Here is a 21,188-nt window from a genome sequence, read left to right as displayed (position 1 = left end):
GGTCTCCTGTGCCTCAGCCCAGGTTCCCATCCTACCTCAACCTCACCTCCACCCCACCCCCACGTGCCTCCCTGACCCTGGCACCGCCCTGCTAGCAAAGTTGAGGAGACCCTCCTGAGCGCGCTGGGCCTGGCGGCTGGTCGACTGGTTTTTCCCCTTTTCCCGATGGAGAGTATTTCTGTTTCTGAAGCCAGCGGTGTTATGCTTTGCAGGAACCGGGTCCCTGGGGTGGCTTCCTCCACCCCATCTCGCCCCCGCCTGCTCTCTCCAGCCGGGGAAGTTGCGGGTACCGCTTTAAAAATCCCAGCCTGGGCAAAACTTTGATGATAAATCAAGCGACAGATCCCTCCGCCGCCGCCTCCTCTGGGCGGGCGGGAGGGGGTGCGGCGGCGGCGCACCGAGCGGAGTGGCCTTCCGCGGAAGGGAAGAGTCCCGCAGTCGGAGACGGCCGGCAGGGCGTGCGCTTGCTAACCGCAGCCGGGGCTGGGCCGGAGCCGGGCGAGGACTGGAGCCGGGGCCAGACCGGGTTCAGCGGGCGAGGGGCAGCAGCCGCAGCGGGGCAACCAGGCCGCACCGGGCAGGGGACGGCGGGCGTGGTGTCTGCGGTCTCCTGAGCCCCGATGTGAGGCGGCGGCGCCCCCGGCCCGAGCGCGCACCATGGGGGCCCTGCTCGGCGTGGCGCTGGGCGCCCTCCACTACCTGGCACTTTTCCTGCAACTCGGCGGCGCCACGCGGCCCGCCGGCCACGCGCCCTGGGACAACCACATCTCCGGCCACGGTGAGTTGGGTCGCCGCCCTCGCGGACTTCCACGCCAAACCCCACCCTGGGCCGCGCGTCTCCAACTTGGCCGTCCCCGGGCTCGAACCCGTGCTGCCGGTGGCGGGAGTCCCGGGGCGCCTCCTGCCGGGTCTATGGACCGGCCCTGGCTCCCTGGCCACCCCTGCGGAGGAGGGGGCACCCCTTATGCCCCTCTCGCGGAGGGCTCTCTCCAACCCCCCCACCCCCCCCAACTCCCTGCGATACACACACCTCCATGACCACACACATATTCACAGCCATGGACACACAGCCACACTCACTGCTTTCTCACACTCACAACTCCTTCCCTCACACATCTCCAGACACCATCTCAGATCCCCCTTCTCACTCATATGCTCACTACACACACAGCAGGCACTAGGGCTGGAGCACTCAGACCCTGCCAGCTGGCACCCAAGCGCACAACTCCTGCCTGCCCGCCTGCCTGCAGACACACTGGCATATACAAACACTTTGTGAACACACTCTGCTCACCCACCGCTCTCCGCCCATCTGCCTTTCCCCTTTGTGGGTTTAACCCCACAGCTGTCCTTGTCCCTTCCCTCTCCACACCTCCCCCACTGGGAAAGGTCCTGGGGGACAGAAGACCCCACCACTTGAGAACTGGTAGCCTGGGCTGCAGCCACCCCTGTCAGGTGGGTGGCATCTTGGGGACGAAGGCTTGGTGGGAGCCCCTCGAAGACATTGGAATAGTTGGCATTGTTGCTTCCAGCCAGAGGCATGGAAGGGGAAGAGGGAAGCCAGGAGCTTTTGTCTGCCTCTGGGGAGGCGGGGGGACAGGAAGCCCCTGCCATCCCTCAATAGGGTACCCACCCGTCCTCATCTTTGACCCTAGAGGACTGAAAAGTGGGAAATCTCAACTCAGCCACTGTGAGAGCCAGGGAGCAAGAGAACATTCCCAGCACTGGTTGCCTGAGTGTCAGAAGCTCCTTCTAGCCCCGGAGGAGCCCAAGTTGGCAGTAGAGTTGGATTGTCTGAAGCTGGCAGCTCTGGGGGCGCCCCTTGCCCCCATGAGCCAGGCTCCTTCCGGTATGGGGACCAGGGCATAGATGAAAATGGAGACGCTTTGTCCATCCATCTCTTCCCTGCAAAGGCTTCCAATCTGGTAGGAGAGGCTGCAGCACCAATGTTGGGCACTGTATGCCCAGGGCTGGGGAGAGGTTTGCACAAATGGCAGAGAACTGGGTGATTTATTCTGATGGAAAAGAGTGAGGGCCATGGTAGTAGGTAATCAGAGAAGGCTGCTGGGGCATGATGCATGAGTGGAATTGCTTTGGAAAGTAGGGGGCACTTCCAAAGCCCTTCTCAGGGACTCTGCTTTTGGGAACCATGACTCCCTGCACCCTTCCTCCTTACCATGTTAAATAGAAACCGCTCTGTGTACCATTTACGTACCCTTCTTATCCTTCATCTAATTTCTACTGACCTGGCTGCAGTGGTGGTAAATAGGGGAAGGCTTATATTGATCCTTAGTTTACAGATGGAAAAATCAAGGCTCAGAGAGGCAAAGGGACTCGCCCAAGGTCACACAGTGAGTGAGTGGTTGAGCTGAGACTGGCCCCAGGGTCTGTTGGGCAAAGACACTGCTTTTTCCAGGACATTCATCTCCCTGTCAGATTGCCTCCCATTCAAGGGAGACTGGGAATTCCTCCTTCCGCTCCCCTTCTGGCTCCGCTCAGTTCGCTCAGTTCCTTGGCACAGTTGGAACTTACACTAGGAGGGTTTTCCAAGGAAGGGCTTTCCTGAGTTTGCGGTCCCGAGACATACAAGGACTGGGGCTCTGAGGTTTACCATCATCCTGTCCCTGGATCACCAGACCCCTAGGATCTGGGTGCCACTCTGTCATTCCTGAGGCCCCAAGGTGACCCCCCCATAGGAAAGCAGGGTTTGCCCTTTGTGTGGCAGTCTCTGCCTGCCCCCTGGTGCCAGGCGTGCTTAGGGCACAGCTCTGCCCCACTAGCTGTAACGTCCCTGCTGAACCCTGGGGAGGGCCAGCAGAGGCCCAGAGGAGGGGTTGGATGTCAAGGACACAGCACTGGCTGCGGGGGAACCTGGCTTCTCTTAGTGACCCGCCATGCAGTTCTGGGCCAGCGAGTCACCCCTCTAGGGCTCGTTCTGTCCCCCAAGAAGCGAGGAGGCCAGGCTGCTCTGCAGGGGCCAGACTGCCATCTCCCAACACTGCCAGGTTCAAAGTCACCAAGTAGTAGATGCCGAGGAGCCCCCGTGCTGCCCCTTTGCCAAACGCCCGAAACCACGGGAAGGGTTTGGAGCCACTCACTTAATCACAAAAAGAAACTGTTATTAATGATAGTGAGACACGGCGGAGAAGTGGGTCATGTCTAATAGCCGTTTGCGTTCAGGAGGAGAATACCAATTTAATAAAAGCTACGTGTGCCGAAAAAGCCCAGAAATTGCTGTTTAGCAGATTGGAGCCTGATCATTTCATTATTCCTGGGCTCCGCGTGTCCTCAGCTGATTCAGGAAACGTGGCTGGGTCAGGCAGGTGTCTCTGCGTCTCGGGTAGGGGTAGGAGGCTGGCAGCGGGGGTCCCGGGGAGGAGTCCATTGACCCCAGCCGCCTGGTAGCTGCTCACCTCTCCAGCTCGGTCCCAGCCCAGCCGCCAGGCTAACGCCTTCCGCCTGCTCGCCCCGGGGCTTGTCACAGGGAAAGCCCGGGGTCAGATGGGTCCGCAAGGACATCTATCTCACTTCCTCTCTCCCTGCTACCTCCACTCAGTCCGCTTCGCAGAGGGCTTTTTAAAGGCATGAGGAGTGAATGGGGAGTGAGTGGTACCTGCCTCTTAGGGAGCCCTCAGGGAAGTGGGAGGCGGGGGTGGTGATGGTCAGTGTCTGTGCCCAGTAGGTATTCAATTAATGGCAGCTACTTTGATTTTTCCTCATCAGACAGGGTTAGCTCATTGCCATGAGCACAGCGGGTGGGAGGAAAGGGAGCTGACATTTATGAACTGCCTACTGTGTGCTGGGTGCTACCAAACCCCTTGCCAGTGTTAACTCACTAAGGCTGACATTATTCGTGCAAGGCTGGTGCTGGACATATGAGGAAACAGGTTAGAGAGGGCCAGTGACTTGCCCAAGGTCACTGAGTCTGCACAGAGAGCTGGGGAGCTGTGCCTACACTGAAGGTGTGTCTGGCAGTTCTGCTCTGGGCCTGCCTCCTCCGGGACAGCCTTGAGGCAGGCTTGGCTAGTTGTGTGATGGGTCTCCTTCCTCTGCCCAGCTCTGCCCAAGGGACTCCCTTCCACTTCCCCAGAGAACTGGTAAGGCAGCAGGTTCCACCAGGAGGAGCCAGTAGCTCAGAAAGGTGTTGGGATCTTGCTGAGGCCACATGCAAGTTAGAAGCAGGAAGCTGGATTAGCCGCCTTCTCCAGGACTCTTTCTAGATCTTGTCCACGGCAGGCAGGATCTTGTCTTCTTTTTTTCTGGCCGCATTTCACGGCATGTGGGGTCTCACTTTCCCCAGACCAGGGATCAAACCCATGCTCCCCTGTGGTGGAAGCTCCGAGTCTTAACCCCTGGACTGCCAGGGAAGTCCCCGGAAGGCAGGATCTTTATGAAGATCTCTGTGCACCTCTTGCATTGCAGTCACCCAGGGAGTTTGTTAAAATGCAGATCCTGGGGTCCTCCCCAGACCCATTGGCCAAAATGATTGTTGATGGGACCCTGGAATTTGCATTTTAATAAGCTCCCGAGATGATTACCAAGCAGCCTGGAGTCTGGGAGCCACTGCCTTAAGTATTCACTCAAACCTGATGAGACATGTAGGGATGGGAAATTGTCTGGTGCCAGGGGCTGCTGGATTGGTCTGGTTTTGCAAGGGAGGAAGAAGTTCAGGCTGGAGCAGGTATGTGGACCCTCAGAGGAGCCCCAGGAAGCCTTACACTGCAGCAAACATGCATCCTCCCGCCCCTGCCCTGACACACACACACACACACACACACACACACACACACACACACACACACACACACACACACACACACACACACACACACACACACACACACACACACACACACACACACACCCTAAGCCAGCACCTTCAATTATTAATACACCCTGCAGCAGACAAAGATCCTGGTTTGGCCTGGCGCTTTGTCCATTGAGTAATTCACTGTCCTGAGGTTTTCTCTGTTGCCAGGAGGGAGCAGCGGGGCGCTGGGGGAGGGGGCGGGGGCCGCCGGGCCATTTGGCAAACAGCCTGTGCACTGAAAAATGACTCTGGCTTTCTCGCATTCCTCAACGCACTATAGGTATCTCCCCATCAGTAAGCTGGCTGGTTTGGTGGCTGGGAGATGGAGAAAACTGAGTGCTGTCTTCTGAAGGTTATGATGTTAAAAATGTGTTCGCCGTTGTCTCCGGTGTTCGTGATTATTCTATCAATTACGCCCGTAAACACTCCGCCTTGGGCTGAGGGTTTCCCGGCCTCCGGGAGGGAATTGACCCTCGCAAGCGGTTTTCCCCAAGTCCTTCACACCAATTGCTTTTGACACTTTGCCTATCGGCGGCTCCCTCAGCCTTTTCCCCAAGTAAGGGGAGCCACAGGCAGCCGGCAGGACGGGGAATTTGGCTCGCTGCCACCCTGACAGCAGGGGTGTTGGGGAAAGTCTCCTGTTGACAAACAAGTGGGCAGGATCGGGGGTGCCAGGAGAGTGGTCCCTTCCCACCCACCGGCCACCGAGGCAGGAGATAGAGCGCTTGGAATGAATCACTAAGGCTCAGGCCAAGCCAGCAGGACCTCTGGGACCATCTCCTTCTACCCATCTAACAGAGGGGAAGACCAAGGCCACGGGCAAGAGAGCGTGTGCCCAAATTGCATGGGAGGTTAGTGCTTGGCTTTTGGGATCACCTGACCCAACTCGATACAAAGAGAGTGAAAATTATACGCAAGCAAATGTTTATTGTCATGCCAGGGCCGTAAATGGCATTGTCTCATTTGATCCTCATAAGAACCCTAAGGGGAGGGGACTTTCCCTGGCCCGATGTTTTCATGAGGAAACTGAGACGTGGTGAGGTTAAAGGCTTGCCCAAGGTCACGCACCTAGCAAGTGTTGGAGCCCAGAGCGGAGCCCGGAATGTGGCTCCAGGGCCCACGCTCACAGTGCTGTTGTGTCCCAGAGAGGACGAGGGAGAGGCCCAAGGTCACGAGACTTCCTGTGGTGGAAGGAGTGAGCATGGTGACCTCCACATTCCATGCCCCAGCTGTGCAGCAGCAGACATGGCAACCCCCAGACCAGGACCCTGCCTCAGTGACTTTCCAGCTTCTGTTGGAGGTTGAGAAAATCATATGCGTAAGGAGAGGAAGTACGTGGTGTGAACAGTGATGTTGGCACCCACATGAGGGGCAGGTGTCAGAAAGAGGGGAAAGGGGACATGAAGCAACCTCACCTACTGGTGCTTGGCCATGACCTTGGACTTCAGGGACTGAACCGGCTGTTGAGGGGGTCGTGGGAAGAGTCTCTCGGCCCCGAAGGGGATTTGGGGCCAGCTGGCTATACAGTGGCCAGCATCCGGCCACTCTCACCACTCCCATTGTAATGACCGGGGGTACAGGTCAGATTCCCTTGTGTCCTGGTACCCTCCACAATGCCCAGCCTAGGGAGGTGGCAGGGAATGACTGAATGGGTGGCAGGGAGGATAAGGCAGAGGTCTAAGGTCTGAAATTCTTCAACTTTTGCTCATTCCAAGTCAGTATTGTTTTAAACATTCACATAATTTTAATTTCATTAGAAATCCATGTTATTAGTAGAAAAATCACAAAACTGGAACCCCTCCTCATCCTTACTGACCACAACAAGGACATCTGGGGTGGGTAAGGCTGATTTCACCTTGCAGTGGGTGGACTCAGGCCCAGTCCCTTGGGGTGCATATGAGATGCTGCAGCCTTGAGGGTAATGGGGTCCCAGGATGTATCTTCTTCTCCCAGACCCCAGTGAGATTCTTCCAACAGGAAAAGGGGCAGTGGTCTCACTGGGGGAATAAATCCGCTCCTTTCCCAGCTGGTGACCCCGGGATCCCTCTGGTACCTGCTGCTGTGGAGAAGGGAAGTAGGGATGGGGGGGCAGAGGGGCTGCTCCTCCTCCGGGTCCCCCTGCCCACCGCTGTGTCCCCTCCTCTTTCTTGAAGCCAGCAGAGGACTCAGCTCCACCATACCCAGTTGAAACCCTTCTTTAAGAAGCCTCCGGGGCTTCCCTGGTGGCGCAGTGGTTGGGAGTCCGCCTGCCGATGCAGGGGACACGGGTTCGTGCCCCGGTCCGGGAAGATCCCACATGCCACGGAGCGGCTGCGCCCGTGAGCCATGGCCGCTGAGCCTGCGCGTCCGGAGCCTGTGCTTCACAACGGGAGAGGCCACGACGGTGAGAGGTCCGCGTCCCACAAAAGAAAAAAACACATAGTGGGTTAGTTTATAGAAAAACACAAACGACATACTAGTACGGGTGGTACCCAGGCCCATCTGTGTGCGGGGATGACTGGACTTGGGGGCTGCTGGCCTGCAGGCCAGCCCCTCCCATCTCATACTCCGTACTCCTCATACTGGGAACTGCTGGCCTCACAGGGGCTGCTGCCATTTATTGGGAGCTTGATCATTCCTTCCTTCCTTCATTCCTTCAACGAATATCAGTTGAGAACTTGCCATGGACCAGGCTCTTTTAGCCACTGGGGACATATCAGTGAAGAAGACAGTTAAGGCTCTTGCTCAGACAACTAAACTTATAAGATACATATAAGTATAAATTGTGATGAGTTAAGAAGCAGGGATGATGTTAGCCTGGAGAAGGGCGCTCACTCCTGGAGCAGTTAAGGTACCCAGTGGTGAGCTCCCCATCACAGAAGGTATGTAAGCTGGACCAGTCATTAGTTGGGGATGTCACGGGGGGATTCCTGCCTTCTTTCCCAAAGGAGCAAAGACTGGTGAAGTGGGCAGAGAAGGCAGAACACAGTGGGCGGTTAATAAGGATGTTTTACCCAGCAGTTTAGTGGTGGGGCTGGATCAAGGGCTTAGGTGGGCGGAGCTCCAGACTCCGGGGATGCCTGGTCCCACACAGGGAACGGACATGGTGGGAGTGGGGCCTTCGCTGCTCCCCATGTTGAGGGGTGGGGATAGCGACTCCTTTGTCATTTCGGCCCCCAGTTAAAGTGCCAGAATTGGGGCGGGGAATGGGACCTGGGTTTTTATCCACCCTCCCACTGCCTCCACCTTCTGGGTGGCTTGGCACGTCCCTGCCCCTCTCAGTTTCCCCACCTGAACAGTGCCGAGTTCTCCTAAGCTCTAAGCATCTAGAATACCTCCATCTGTATCCTCCCAAGCGCTATTCAACAGGTGAGGATGGAGCCGACGATGGCGTGGGATTCCGTCCAGCACATGGTGCTTAGCTCTCAGTGGCCTTTCGGGCTATGAACCGAAACACCAGCCAGCACTCATGGGGGATTTTCTCTGTGCCTCACTTCCCCCTCCTCCTCTCGTCTAATCCTCGCCCGGCCTGGGAGGAGGGCACTCCCATTTTACAGATGAGGACACTGAGGCTTGGGGGGTGATGCGATTTGCCTGAGGACACACAGATGCTGGATGGCAGAGCCAGGCCTGAGCCCAGCCTGTGGCTCTTCACCCGCTCATCTGTCCTTTCCCGGCTGCCAAACCGCATGGGCTTGTGGGCAGGTGCTTTGTTCCGCAGTGGCGCCCTGGATGCGTCAGATTCTCTCAGGGTCCGTGATGCCAGAATGCTGAGAAGGCCTGGGTCTGGATGAAAGAGCCCAGGGCTGAGAGTCCAAGCTCCTGGATCCAAGTCCAGCATTGTCAGTGGGGAGCAGCGGGGGTGTGGGCGCGCCTGCCCGAGTGTTCTACTGGGGGCTGCTGTTTTTGTCTGAGCCCGAGTCTAGAGTGAATGTTCGGGTAGGGTATTTGCTCACGTGCAGTTGGAGGAGCTGTGGCAGTGGGGGAAGGGGCCTGGGAGGTCCTTTAGCGGGCTGGCCTGAGGGGCCAGGCGGGTGCCCTCTGCCTTTGCGTCTGTACCAGCCTCCCCCTCCAAGCTGGTGCCCTTGGGATGCGAGGCGTGGAGGCTCTGGGAGCATCTGGAAGGTGAGAGCCGGAGCCGGGAGGGGGGCCTCGCTCAGAGCCATCAATTAGGGGGGCTGGCATTGCCCATCGGTGGCACATGCTCGCCTTCCCCTCTTCCTCCAGCTCTCTCTCCGTGGGTTTCTCTCTCTTTCGATCTCTGTCTCTGTTGTTCAGTCTCTCCATCTTTCTTTGTCCCTTTCCCTGTGTCTGCTCTATCCCTCTCCCTCCCTCTTCTCATCTCTCCCACCTTGGTCCTCCCTTTCCCTCTCTCTCTGTAGACGCGCGCGCGCGCGCACACACACACACACACACACACACACACGTGCGCTCCTCTCTTCAGGGGACATCTCAGGATTACACATACACAGGTTCTGTGCTTGACGATGACACCCACACGGAGCAGGCACCCAAGAAATGTTGGTTGAATGAATGAAGCGAATAAACGAGTGAATGACCGCGTGGGGAAGCTACAAGGGACGCTGGACATTGTCTAGACCAGTGGTTCCTAATTTTTTTGGAGGTTGTGATCCTCCTGAGAGCTGGAATGTTGATGAAAACTGGATTGTTTCCTGAAAATGCCACATGGTTTTGTCCAGCATCAGAGGGTTTGTTGAGGCCCCCAGAGCCCACCTGTGGTCCTCCAGGGAAGCCTTCATTTCACTGGGGAGGTAACTGAGGTCCAGACAGGAGCCAGGGCTGGCCCTAGGACACAGGGCCGGTGTGCAGCAGAGCCAGGCTCTGGAGTCCTGCCCCCCACTCCCCCACACAGTGCTCTCTCGTGACCTGGAAGAAGCTTCATTCACTTTCCTGGCAAGTCCTTGGTGAGTGTCTTCAGGGGGTGAGTACTGGGAGAGCTAATGGAGGACAGTCAGCCAGAGGTGGGAGCCCAGGAAACAGGGCAGGTGAGCCATTGGAGGGAGGTCTCTGGAGGTTTCCAGCGAGAGTGGTTGCTGTGTCCTGGTGCAGTCAGGGACGACTTCCTGGGGGAGGTGGACTCCTTTTCTGCCTGTATCCGGGGACCATCAGGGCTGAGAGGAGACTGGTGGTCAGTAGGGAGCCTTGCCTGACTGCCTGCGTCTGGGAGGGGCTTCATTTGGAGAGTCGTGTGTGCATATCCGGAAAAGCAGGCTGCAGCTGGAGGTACTGAGAACAGGCTGGGAAGCTTGGTTTTGATTTCCGGGGCAGGGGCAGCCCTGGAGGGTTTCTGAGTGGGGAAGGCACAGGGCGTGGCTGGAGTTTGGGTGGGGATGGCACTGTGAGTTGAAATGGGGGCTCAAACAGGACTTGGAGGCTAGAGGGGCTAGCGGAGGAGGAGAGGCTGTTTGCCGGGGGCTGGGGGGCTGAGTTTCTGGGCTCATAGGATGATGGGGCTGGTCCAGGTGTCCAGGGAATGATGGGAATGTGGGCCTGAAAGGAGATGGAAGCCCGTGTGCGTGTGTGTGTGTGTGTGTGTGTGTGTGTGTGTGTGAAGGTACACTCGCTTCCTTTCTTGAACACCCAAGTTCCTCCCTCCTCAGATCCTGCATTCTGGTTCTCTGCTTCGTGTACGTCCTCAGAGAGGCCCGTGACCTCCTGTCAGAAGCTCGTCATGGTCACCCCAGCAGGCACCCCAGGCACCCATCAACACGCCCATCTTGACCAGGAGGAAACTGGGGCTTAGAGAGGTGTCTGGGGCCCCCCACCTAGTTCAAAGCAAGGGAGCAGAGCCCAAACTTTGTTTTCCCCCAGCCTGGCATGTTAAGGGTGTCTCTGGGGTTGGGGGGGTCTTAACTGAACCCCCCTTTCTTGGAAACCTCGGGCTTGGTTCCCGGCTGAGGGCGGGGAAGGCGAGAGCAGACGGCAGGGTGTCTGTTTTGCTTTGTGAGGTTTTAAAAAAATCGTTTCCGACCTTCAAGGCGGCAGCAATTACTGCTGGCTCGCTGGGGAGCTGTTGGCTGCCTGTCAGCGGCCCCAGGAAAGGGTCCCTAATGGAGGCCCGGCAGCCAGAGCACATGGTAGTGGAAATAGTGCTCAAAACAAAGCCACACTAATGGTCTCGGGCAGGCAGAGGAGAGGGAGGGGGAGGGCAGGCTGGCTGACAGCTGACAGGAGGGCCTGGGGGGGCAGGGGCCCTAAGACTCACCAGCTGGTCTCCTTATGCCCCCCAGAGACCCCCAGCAGTGGTCACTGAACTCCAGCTAGGTGCTGGGTGCCCCAAGCCCCATCCCAGCTCTGCTGCTTTCTGTCAAGTCCCCTTCCAGGCAGAGGGAACAGTAAGTTCAAAGGCCCTGGGGTAGGGCAGAACCCCTTCAACTAGGGCTTGTTTGGTTCTAGAATAGTCCTTGTATTTAAAAGGCCAGGTCAGGCTAGTCTTCTAGGTGAGGAAAAGGGAGGTGGGAGCCTTGGGGAGGCAGGAGGTGGACCAAGACCCCCTGAGAGAGGAATAGCAGCCTGGTCATTGCCGTCATGATAATACTCCATGGTGTGTATGACCCTGTTGAGTGCCCACAATACCCATTCTACAGATGAGGAAGCTGGAGCTCAGAGATTTGCCTACCTCGAGGAAGTGCAGTCGGGGTTCAAAGCCAGGTCAGCTTGACTCCAGAGCCCACGTGTTTACAGCTGCATTCTTGGATTTCTCAAACACAGTTGGACAGGAGTAGGAGGGGCTGGGACGGGGGCAGGAACGAGGTCCCAAGCGGGGCCAGGTGTAACCCAGGCCGGGCCCTGGCGGGGAGGGTGTGGAGGAGGGGCAGCATGGCCGCTCTGCTCTCTGCCCCGCCTGCTGGGCGCCCTGAGAAGCTCTGCTCTGGGGGAAGCACCCCTGGGGGCTGCCTCGGTTTCACCTCTCCGCTTGGTCTCTGCACCTGGCTTTCAGATGCCCTTGTCTCTGCCTCTCCCCTTCTGCTCTGTTCTGCATGGCCCTGGCCTCCCTGGCTCCACACTTAGTGCCTCCAGACATTGCTTGCTTTTCTCTCCTCTTCTCAGTGGATCTGGGGATGCTCCTTTCTGGGGTTCTGGGGTAACCACTCATACGATGGCTGATGCAATCTCCCTGTGCTTCCTCCATTTGCCCCCTCTCTGCCTGTGACAGGCATTAGGGATGGGTACACGCCTGGGCTTTGAGATCAGACACTGTTGGGCTCAAGTTCTGGCCCCCACTCAACCTCACTGGCCATAGGTGCAATGGGCTTACCCCACCGGCTTCGCAGGATGTGCAGGTGAGGATGAAAAGAAATGGTACCTGCACAGACATCAGGATGCCTACTTGCATTCTCCCGTCCCTGGCTGCCCCACCCTGTCCCCGCCTCCCTGCACATTCCCACACTTGCCTTTCTCCCTCCCAAACCCTTTCATCCCCTGTGGCCCAGATGTGTGGGAAGAGGCGGCAGGAATTCCACTGGGGAAACCTGCTCAACTCCCGCAATCCTGCAAGTGCCAGAATAGTTTCACTCTCCTTAAATCTCCCTAGATTTGTAATTCCACTGCTGTCTCCTTCAATGTGCGCTGGTGGCCTTGGGAGGCACTCTGCCCGCGGCCTTAGGTGCCAGCACTGCCCACCTGGCTGTGTTAGGCTGCCTGGCAGGGGACCTGGGCAAGTCCCCACCTTCTCTGTGCCTCAGTTTCCTCATCTGTAAGAAGACGAGGGTGATAGTGGTTACTTCCCAGGTCGTATTGGGGATTCAGTGAGATATTTTATTAAAGAAACACCTCTACAAAATGGAGTGACATCTGATATACGCTACAATGTGGATGAACCTGGATAACATTATGTTAAGCGAAAAAAGGCAGTCCCCAAAGACCACATATTCTATTATTCCATGTATGTGAAATACCCAGAACAGGCAAATCTATAGAGACAGAATGCAGATTGGTGGTTGCCAGAGGCTGGGGGAAGGGGGAGTGACTGCTTCGTGGGTAAAGAGTTTCCTTTCGGGGAGATGAAAACGTTTGGGGACTAGATAGAGGTGGTGGTCGCACAGCATGGTGACTGCACCAAACGCCACTGACTTGCACACTTTAAAATGGTTAATTTCATGTTATGTGAATTTCACTTCAATTACAACTAAATGAATAAATAAAAAGGAAACATCTTTATAAGCACATACTTGGTGTCAGGCAGTCACTTTATAAATGTTAACGCATTTAATCCTTACAACAGCCTTATGAGGTGGCGGTTATTATTATCCCCATTATAGAGATGAGGAAACTGAGGCACAGCATCTCCAGGCACTTCGCACATAGTCAGTGCTCAAAAGTGTTAGCTATTTTAATTGTTATTGGGTGGGTCATCAGCCAGGGCTGGGCAGGGGCCCCACCTGGGTGAATGTGCTTGTGTGTCCCTAAAACTCAGCAGTGAGTGGGCGTTGAGGCCCTATTGTGTCCCGAACACTGAAACAGGCTCTTCACCCGCGTGAGTTCATTTAATCCTCAAAAATAAGCCTTTAAGCAATGACACATGTGGGAACCGAAGCCCAGAGAAGTGCAGCAACTTACACGAAGCCACGCAGCAAGTCAGGGTGGAGCTGCAACTTGGCATCTGCATCTGTAAATCCTGGGCTTCCCCCTCCCCCAGCCCCTCTCTTTCCTCTTGGTCCCCTGCCCCTTCTGCCGACGCATCAGCACTCCAGCGTGCAGAGCATGGTCTGAGGAGCCTGAGGCTGCAGAGGTGAAAGCAGCTTCTGATTGGATCAGATGGAGGCCCTGGACAAGGGGTTCTCCCCATGCAGGAGAGTAAACAGCTCCCAACCAAGGACAGTATCTCTTTGATGTCTCCTATTTCATTCAAAATGCATGAATTCTGTATTCTATGCCATAATATATTCATGTTTGTTTTAATACAAAAACAGTGCTCTGTCCCCACTTGGGGGGAGGGAAACCAATGCCTCAGGAAGTCACTGCCCTGGTCTGAGCAGCACAGCACAGAAGGGAGCCCTCCATTCATATCTTTGGTCATTCATTCTACTAGCGTGCATTCGGGCCTCCTCATTCCTGAAATGGGTGTTAGCCCTCCCCATGCACAAGGCACACGGAAACTTACAGCGAATCAGACAGGATGCTGCCCCGTATAGGTGAGTGGCAGGAAAGGCTTCCAGGTCTATGGGCCAGAGTGAGCAAGGTCTTGGAGGTACCAGCTAAAGGTGAATCGTGGGGGACTGGGCCAGCGGCCAAGGAAGTCAGAGCCGGGGACAGTGGTGGCGGTGGTTGCCCACTGATGCCCACTGGTGTCAGCTGGACCTGCATCCCAGGCCCTTCTGATCAAGAAGAAAGTTTCTGCTCGGTGCTGCTCTGAATTTAACGCCTAACTCTCGCCAGTCTCCCCTGTTAATGAGAGGAATGGGGACTGAGGCGCGTAGCCTTCAGCAGGCAACCTCCCCTGGCTAGAATTTACGAACGCTGTTTGGTTTTCGTAGTGTTTATTTGTACTGTTACCCTCTCTTTATGGCACGTGTTGCTGATTTTCCATTTATGGCAGCAATAAAAGTCTCCTTTTAAGCTGAATTCTCCTTTTAAGCTGAATTTATTTAGTAAAAAGGGAAAGATGCTTTCGAAAATAAATATTAAGTAAATGATAGTGCAGGTGGTACCGGGATCCTACGGAAATGGTAAAGGTGGTCCCCCAAAGGTTGGACTTGGGAAACTCTACTTCTGGTATGCCCTTTCCTGTCCTGAACACCCCCAGCTGTGCAAACCCCATCAGTGTTTAAGTCCAGTCATGTCCCCACTTCCCAGAAGCCTGACTCTCCAGGCAGACATGGGCCTGCCCTTTCCTCTCTTAGCACGTGCACCTCCATCCAGAGCTTCTGCATGCAGTTGTGCCCTGCACATCTCTGTGCACTATGATTCATGGCTCTGTGAATGGTGCACACCCTGAACAACTGTACGTGCCGATCCAGGCTCAGTCCCAGCTCTTGTCCAGACTGTTCTGTGTGTTTGTCACTCCTGCAGAGTGTGGGCCCCTTGAGAGTCAGGGCCTGACCTAAGCATCTTAGGAAGCCCAGCACAGGGCCTAGCTCAGGGTAGGAGTCCATGAAATTTGATCTCTTTCATTCCTTCTGCAGGGAGCCCTTGAGCCCCTGCTGTGTGCCCAGCCCCCCATCTTCCCAATAAGGCATATTGCAGTTCCTCAAGCTTTGGTACAAAATGCATTCCCTGTCACTTCTTGAGAAGGGAAAACCTGTCCACTCCAAGATGAAACAGCCTTCGTTGACTCACACCTCGATCCCTGTTGCTGCAGGCCGCCTGCCAGAAGCTGGGGGCTGCCCAGGAGGAAACAAAGAGAACCTCAGGTGCCTCCCCTGGGTCCATCCCAGGGCAGGTGCCCTGCACCCATCCCTTCCAGCCTCCCCATTCCCTGGAGGCTTTTCCATCCCACTTATTTAGGTTTTCCTCTTATGGACATTTTACATCCCCTGATTTCAGGAGCTCTGTGAGACTCGCCTGTGAGCTGGGGCTTCCTTGTAAACACTCCCTCTGCAGCCCTTTTCCCTATTCTGCCTCCCAGCTAGGAGTTCCGGGGACTGCAGGCCTTCCTGACCCTGTGTCACACACCCTTTTGGCCCCGGCACCCTCCTGAGCTGGGTACAGAGCAGCCTTTCTGGAAATGGCCCTCAGTGAGTCACACTTTTTATTTTTTTAATTTAATTTAATTTTTTAAATAAATCTATTTATTTTATTTTTGGCTGCGTTGGGTCTTCGTTGCTGCGTGCGGGCTTTCTCTTGTTGCGGTGAGCAGGGGCTACTCTTCGTTGAAGGCTTCTCACTGCGGTGGCTTCTCTTGTTGCAGAGCACGGGCTCTAGGCGTGTGGGCTCAGCAGTTGTGGCTCACGGGCTCTAGAGCGCAGGCTCAGTAGTTGTGGTGCACGGGCTTAGTTGCTCCGCATGTGGGATCTTCCCGGACCAGGGCTCGAACCCATGTCCCCTGCATTGGCAGGCGGACTCTTAACCACTGTGCCACCAGGAAAGCCCTATTGATACATTCTTATGTTTATACTACCTTCTAAATTGAGTGTGGACCTAACTGAACAGCCATCTCAGTTTGGACTAGCTGTGTTTCAACTCTCCACAGCCACGTGTGGCTCAGGGCCACCCTACTGGACAGCGCAGATTTAGTGGAAAGTTGCCTTGTGGCACAGATCCCTGAAAACACACCGCTGCAGGGCTGGGAAGCCACGGGAGGTGTTTTTTAAAAAGTTGTGTTTAAGATACGCATAATGTAAATTTCACCATTTTAACTATTTTTCAGCGTACAGTTCAGTGGCATCAAATATAATCAGGTTGCTGTGCTGCCATCACCACTATCCACATCTGGGAATGTTTCGTCATCCCAAAGTGTAACTCTGTACCCATTAAACAATGACTCCCCCATCCACCCTCTTCCAGCCCAAACATTCTGCTTTCTGTCTCTGTGAGCCTGACTACTTTAGGAACCTCATGGAATCATACAGTATTTATCCTTTTGTGCCTGGATTATGTCACTTAGCCTGATGTCCTCAGGGTCCATGCATGTTGGAGCACGTGTCAGAATCTCCTTGCTTTTTTTTAAGACTGAATAATATTCCACTGTGTGGAGGCGCCACATTTTGCGCATCCATTCATCATTGGAGGTTTCGAGTAAGCGGTGACTCTATGTCCTGGCAAGAGATGGGGCCTGAGATAGGGATGACCAAGGGGCCCTTGGGGCAGCACTGGTTCTCTCTGCTCTGCCCCCTTTGTCTCTCTCTAGCTCCAGTTCTGCCTTGGTTCCCCTGACTAGGGCATGCCCCTACCACCAGTCCCCAAGGGGAATCCTGCTGTCGCTCTGGCAAAGACTTATGGGTGGGCTAGGGTCCAGTCCCTGCAGGCTTCCTGGACCAGAGGGTCTGGGATGGGGAACCTGAGCTCAGAGATGGAGGGAGGTGGGGCCTGGGCTGGGGTCACCTTGGTTGACAAGCCCCTCAGGACCTGTGTGAATCCCCCTGGCTTGGCGGGGGGACAGCTGTTGGGAGCAAATGAGGAAGGAGAGGAGGTACAGGACTGATGGATGAGAGGTCTCGTGGTCCAGGTGTGAGTGAAATACAGATGTCGCATCCATCGTATAATCTGATGAGGCTACAAAGGAGCATCTTTAAAAATCTTCCTGGTGATGGTAGAATTTTGAGCTAGAAGGTGAGAGAAGGGAGTGCTATTTGGTGAGCACCTACTATGTGCTGGGCGTGAGGCATATGTTGCCTTGTATAACCCTCTCTCTGTCCTCTCATTCTCCCCTTTTTTCAGCTAAAGAAACTGAGGTTCGGAGAGGTAAAGGGGCTTATCCAGCTCACACAGCTAGGGACTAGAGGAAACAGGGTTCGAATCCAGACCTGAGGCCAAGCCCTAGGTGTGTGTGCTGAACCAGGGCCTGAAAGGTTAGGAAGAAGGTTAGGGTCCTGCTCTTGAAGGGCGGGTGAGATCTTCCAGGTCATCCCCTGCCTTTCCCAGAAGCCAAACTCAGTGACTCAGGCCAGGGTCACGAGCTGTTTCCTGCAGATGATGCCCTGTTAACCAGTCCTGGGGTTAATTAATACAATTAAAAGCAGAAAGGAAGGAGATGTTGCATTCAATGAAGTCCCTTTCTCATTCTCCTGTAGAATCCTAATTTGTGGACAGTGGTTCTAATTGTCTTCCCAGCAAGCCTAGCCCTGCTCGGGCCCTGGGGCTGGAGAGCACAACTGCATCCTTTTCAAAAATCTGTAATTAGGGCTTCCCTGGTGGCGCAGTGGTTGAGAGTCCGCCTGCCAATGCAGGGGACGCGGGTTCGTGCCCCGGTCCGGGAAGATCCCACATGCCGCGGAGCGGCTGGGCCCGTGAGCCATGGCCGCTGGGCCTGCGCGTCCGGAGCCTGTGCTCCACAACGGTAGAGGCCACAACAGTGAGAGGCCCGCATACCGCATACCGCAAAAAAAAAAAAAAAAAAAATCTATAATTATACCAGCCTCCCTAGGCACGGGCTGCGAGGAGTTAACTGAACAGGGAGAGGGGTGCTCAGGGGTGGGAGGATGTCAGAGAGGAGAGAGGATTTTAATGTCCCGAACTCAGCAGGGATGCTGACGTGGAGATGGGGTGGCGTAGGGAGTTGGGGATGGGGTTGTCTGAATGGTGGAGGGAAGGAGGTTGGGGAGACTGGGAAGAGGGGCTATAGGAGCATGGTCTAGAAGTTACGAGCTCCCACTCCTCAGTCCTCTAGATCTGGGTTCATATGTAACCACTTACTCACCCTGTGATCTTGGGCAAGTCACTTAACCTCTGTGAGCCTCAGCTTCCCCATCTGAAAAATGGGGATGGTAATGATCACACCTACCCCATAGCATCCTGGTGGGGGCATGAGAAAATATGTGTAAAGAGCTTGGCAGAGGGCCTGGCAAGTACTCCGTATTTCTCAGAGATCATCATCATCCTCCTCATCAAAACTAATGTGGATCAGGCTTCCCTGGTGGTGCAATGGTTGAGAGTCCGCCTGCCGATGCAGGGGACACGGGTTTGTGCCCCGGTCCGGGAAGATCCCACATGCCGCGGAGCGGCTGGGCCCATGAGCCATGGCCGCTGAGCCTGCGTGTCTGGAGCCTGTGCTCTGCAACGGGAGAGGCCACAACAGTGAGAGGCCCGCGTACCGGAAAAAAAAAAAAAAAATTAATGTGGATCACCTTCCAGTGTCGGGTGCTGATGCCACGTCCTCGTCACAGAGTTAGGAGAGGGAGCAAGAACCTCTTGCCGATTAGGGCTGCCCACTTTCAGTGGATGCAGGAGAAACTGAGTTCCCCATCTCTGGAGGTGTGCAAGTGGGATACAGACGTGTGGAGCCTGGTGACTAAACTCAACCTGATAATTCAGAACAAATTCTGATGGGAGCTGATGGACCCCTGGGTCTTGGTCATGCCTGCTGGTCAGACCCAGGTTCAAATTCCAGCTGTGTGTGTGTCTTGGGCAAATGATGTCACCTTTCTGAGCCTCATTTTCCTCATCTGTCTAATGGGAGTGAGTGGATTAGAGACTGTTAGAGACGATGTCTGCACCATGCTAGGCGTGCAGTAGGTGCTCCGTAAATGGTGGACGATGATGATGATTTGTGGCTGCACCGCGCGGCACGCAGGATCTTAGTTCCCCGACCAGGGGTTGAACCCATGCCCTCTGCGGTGGAAGCTGAGTCTTAACCACTGGACCACCAGGGAAGTCCCTATTATTATCATTTTTAAGCAAGGCTCCCTGGGTTTCCCTCCTTTCCTCCTTGGTTCACACCATCCCTTTTATCCTCCTTGGCTTGTCAGTATCCACGCCTCCTTCGGGGCCTGGCTGAATGACCAGGCCACCTCCTCCTCCCTCCAGAGTCCCCTTCTCCCCCAAGTAGTAGGGACCCCTCCCCTTCCAATGCCCAAACCATGGCTCTTAGGACATACATCACTTTCTCCCTCAGGCCGTCTGAGCTGGTGGGGGTCTCAGACCGTGATGTACAATCCCCATTGTATACAGGAGCAATCTGAGGCTCAGAGAGGGGGAGAAATTCTCCCAAGGTCACACAGCAAGTCTGTTGGCAGAAACAGGCTCAGTCCCTCCTCCCCATCTCAGTCCTGTGCTCCTGGCAGTTATCTGCACACAGCTTCTCCCTGGGGGGAAGGGGCTTCCTTGGGGTGGAGCCCAGACAAACCTTCGTGTTGCTGCCTCTGGAACAAGAAGACTCAGATACGCCATCAAATGTCTAGAGCCTCGGTTTCCCCACTTGTCCTGAGGATGCATTGCCCCCATCACCACTGAGGTTGGAGTCAATGGGATCCTGAGGGCGCCTCCCCCAACCCATTCCACCAAGTGCCTCCAGGCAGGGTCTGAGGGGATCAGAGCCCACCGTGGCGAGGAAGAGCTGGTGGCTACACCTGCAGACACCTCTCCTGGCTCCCAGGAGTTCTTGGAGCTGGGTTCTCCCTCCATTCTCCCAGCCAGTGCCCCTCCCCACTCCAGCGCAGGACCATCTGGCCCACCTGGGGATGGGGGGAGCAACACCCCCTCTGGAAAGCCTCCCTTGATCGCCTCAGCCTGGGTGAAATGCCTCCTCTGTACCCACCCAGACCTTTACGCTCAGAATAAAACAGACTCCCCACCCTGTCCCAGAGGAAGGGTCCTCTCCAGGACCTTCCAAGGCAGGGTTGGCCATTTGGGACTGTTCCTTTTTAAGAAAGAGCCCTCTGGGAGTAGCATGGCCTTGGGAGTCAAACAGTCCTGGATTCAAATCCAAGCTCTGCCGCATGGCCTTGGAAGGGTTACCACCCTATGCTGGGCCTGGGCCGCCTCCTCTGAGCAATTGGGACATGTGAGGGAGAGGGGAGCGAGGCTGGCCCAGCGTCACCACCTGCCAGGACACCCGCCGTACGTGGCAACTGAGCAGTGGGAATGTGGCTAGTCTAAATTGAGATGTGTTGTAATCATGTAAAATACATGCTGGATACCCAAGACTTAGCACAAAAAAGAATGTAAAATATCTCATTAATAATTTTATACCTGTTGAAATAATTTTTTGATATCTTGGGTTAAATAAAATAAATGATTAAAATTAATTTCATCTGTTTAAAAAAATTGTCACTTTTTAAAATATGGCAATAGAAAATTTAAAATGCCGCATGTGTGTTGCCTGCCTGGCTTGCATCTGGTGTCTGTTGGACAGTGCCCTCTAGGGGATGGTTATTGGGATCCGGGTTGGGGGATAAGGGCTGTGTGTTGGGAGTGAGAGGGCCTGAAGCCTGACCTTGCTGACCCCTGGCTGCTGAGTAGCCCCAGGCCAGATACTGCCCGCTCTGAACCTCATTTTCTGCATCAGTAAGAAGAGCTGGTGGGCCAGGGTCAGGGTTTTTCAGTCAACTGGGGGAGCTTATGGGCAGGGGGAGGCTGAGTGAGGGTGGATGGAGGCTGGCCCTTCCCCGGGTCACCCTCATGGAAACCCCACCCAAGGACAGCCCATCTGTGCCCTTCCTTCCACCCATGAGACCCAGATGTACCATTTCCCATCCTCCTGTCGGACAGATGTGCTTCCTCCACTCAGCCATCTCTGGGAGGAGAAGGGCCGTGGCTGAGTCACGCAGGCCCAGGCTCCAGGGCTGGCTCCGCCCTTCCTAGCTCTGTGATCCTGGGATGAGCAAACCCCCCACCCCCCAGTAGCTCTGGACCCCCTTTCTCCATTTGCAGGAGGGAGAAGTGTGGGTACTTTCTGATTCCCATGGCTCAGGCAGTGGCACCTGGAGAGGGTCACAGCTGTGTCCCTCCCACTGTCTCTTGGCCAGCAGGGTCACACTGCCGGTTACCTTGGATCCAACTA

At 55.4% G+C, this 21,188-nt stretch overlaps 1 protein-coding gene across 1 annotated transcript in view; it reads left to right on the top strand.

The window, feature by feature from the left end:
• The first annotated feature begins 404 nt into the window (after positions 1-404).
• Positions 405-21,188, top strand: part of VSTM2L (V-set and transmembrane domain containing 2 like) — a 35,296-nt gene continuing 14,512 nt past the window's right edge. The window contains exon 1 of the mRNA XM_004272831.3: positions 405-778. Coding sequence (XP_004272879.1) covers positions 658-778 — 121 coding nt within the window. The 5' untranslated portion in view covers positions 405-657. The remainder of the gene's footprint in view (positions 779-21,188) is intronic.

The sequence above is a fragment of the Orcinus orca genome, chromosome 16, assembly GCF_937001465.1.
Source record: "Orcinus orca chromosome 16, mOrcOrc1.1, whole genome shotgun sequence".
In the NCBI taxonomy this organism is placed as follows: domain Eukaryota; kingdom Metazoa; phylum Chordata; class Mammalia; order Artiodactyla; family Delphinidae; genus Orcinus; species Orcinus orca.
Note: the sequence above shows the minus strand (reverse complement) of the source record. Positions and strands in the feature narration are given on the sequence as shown.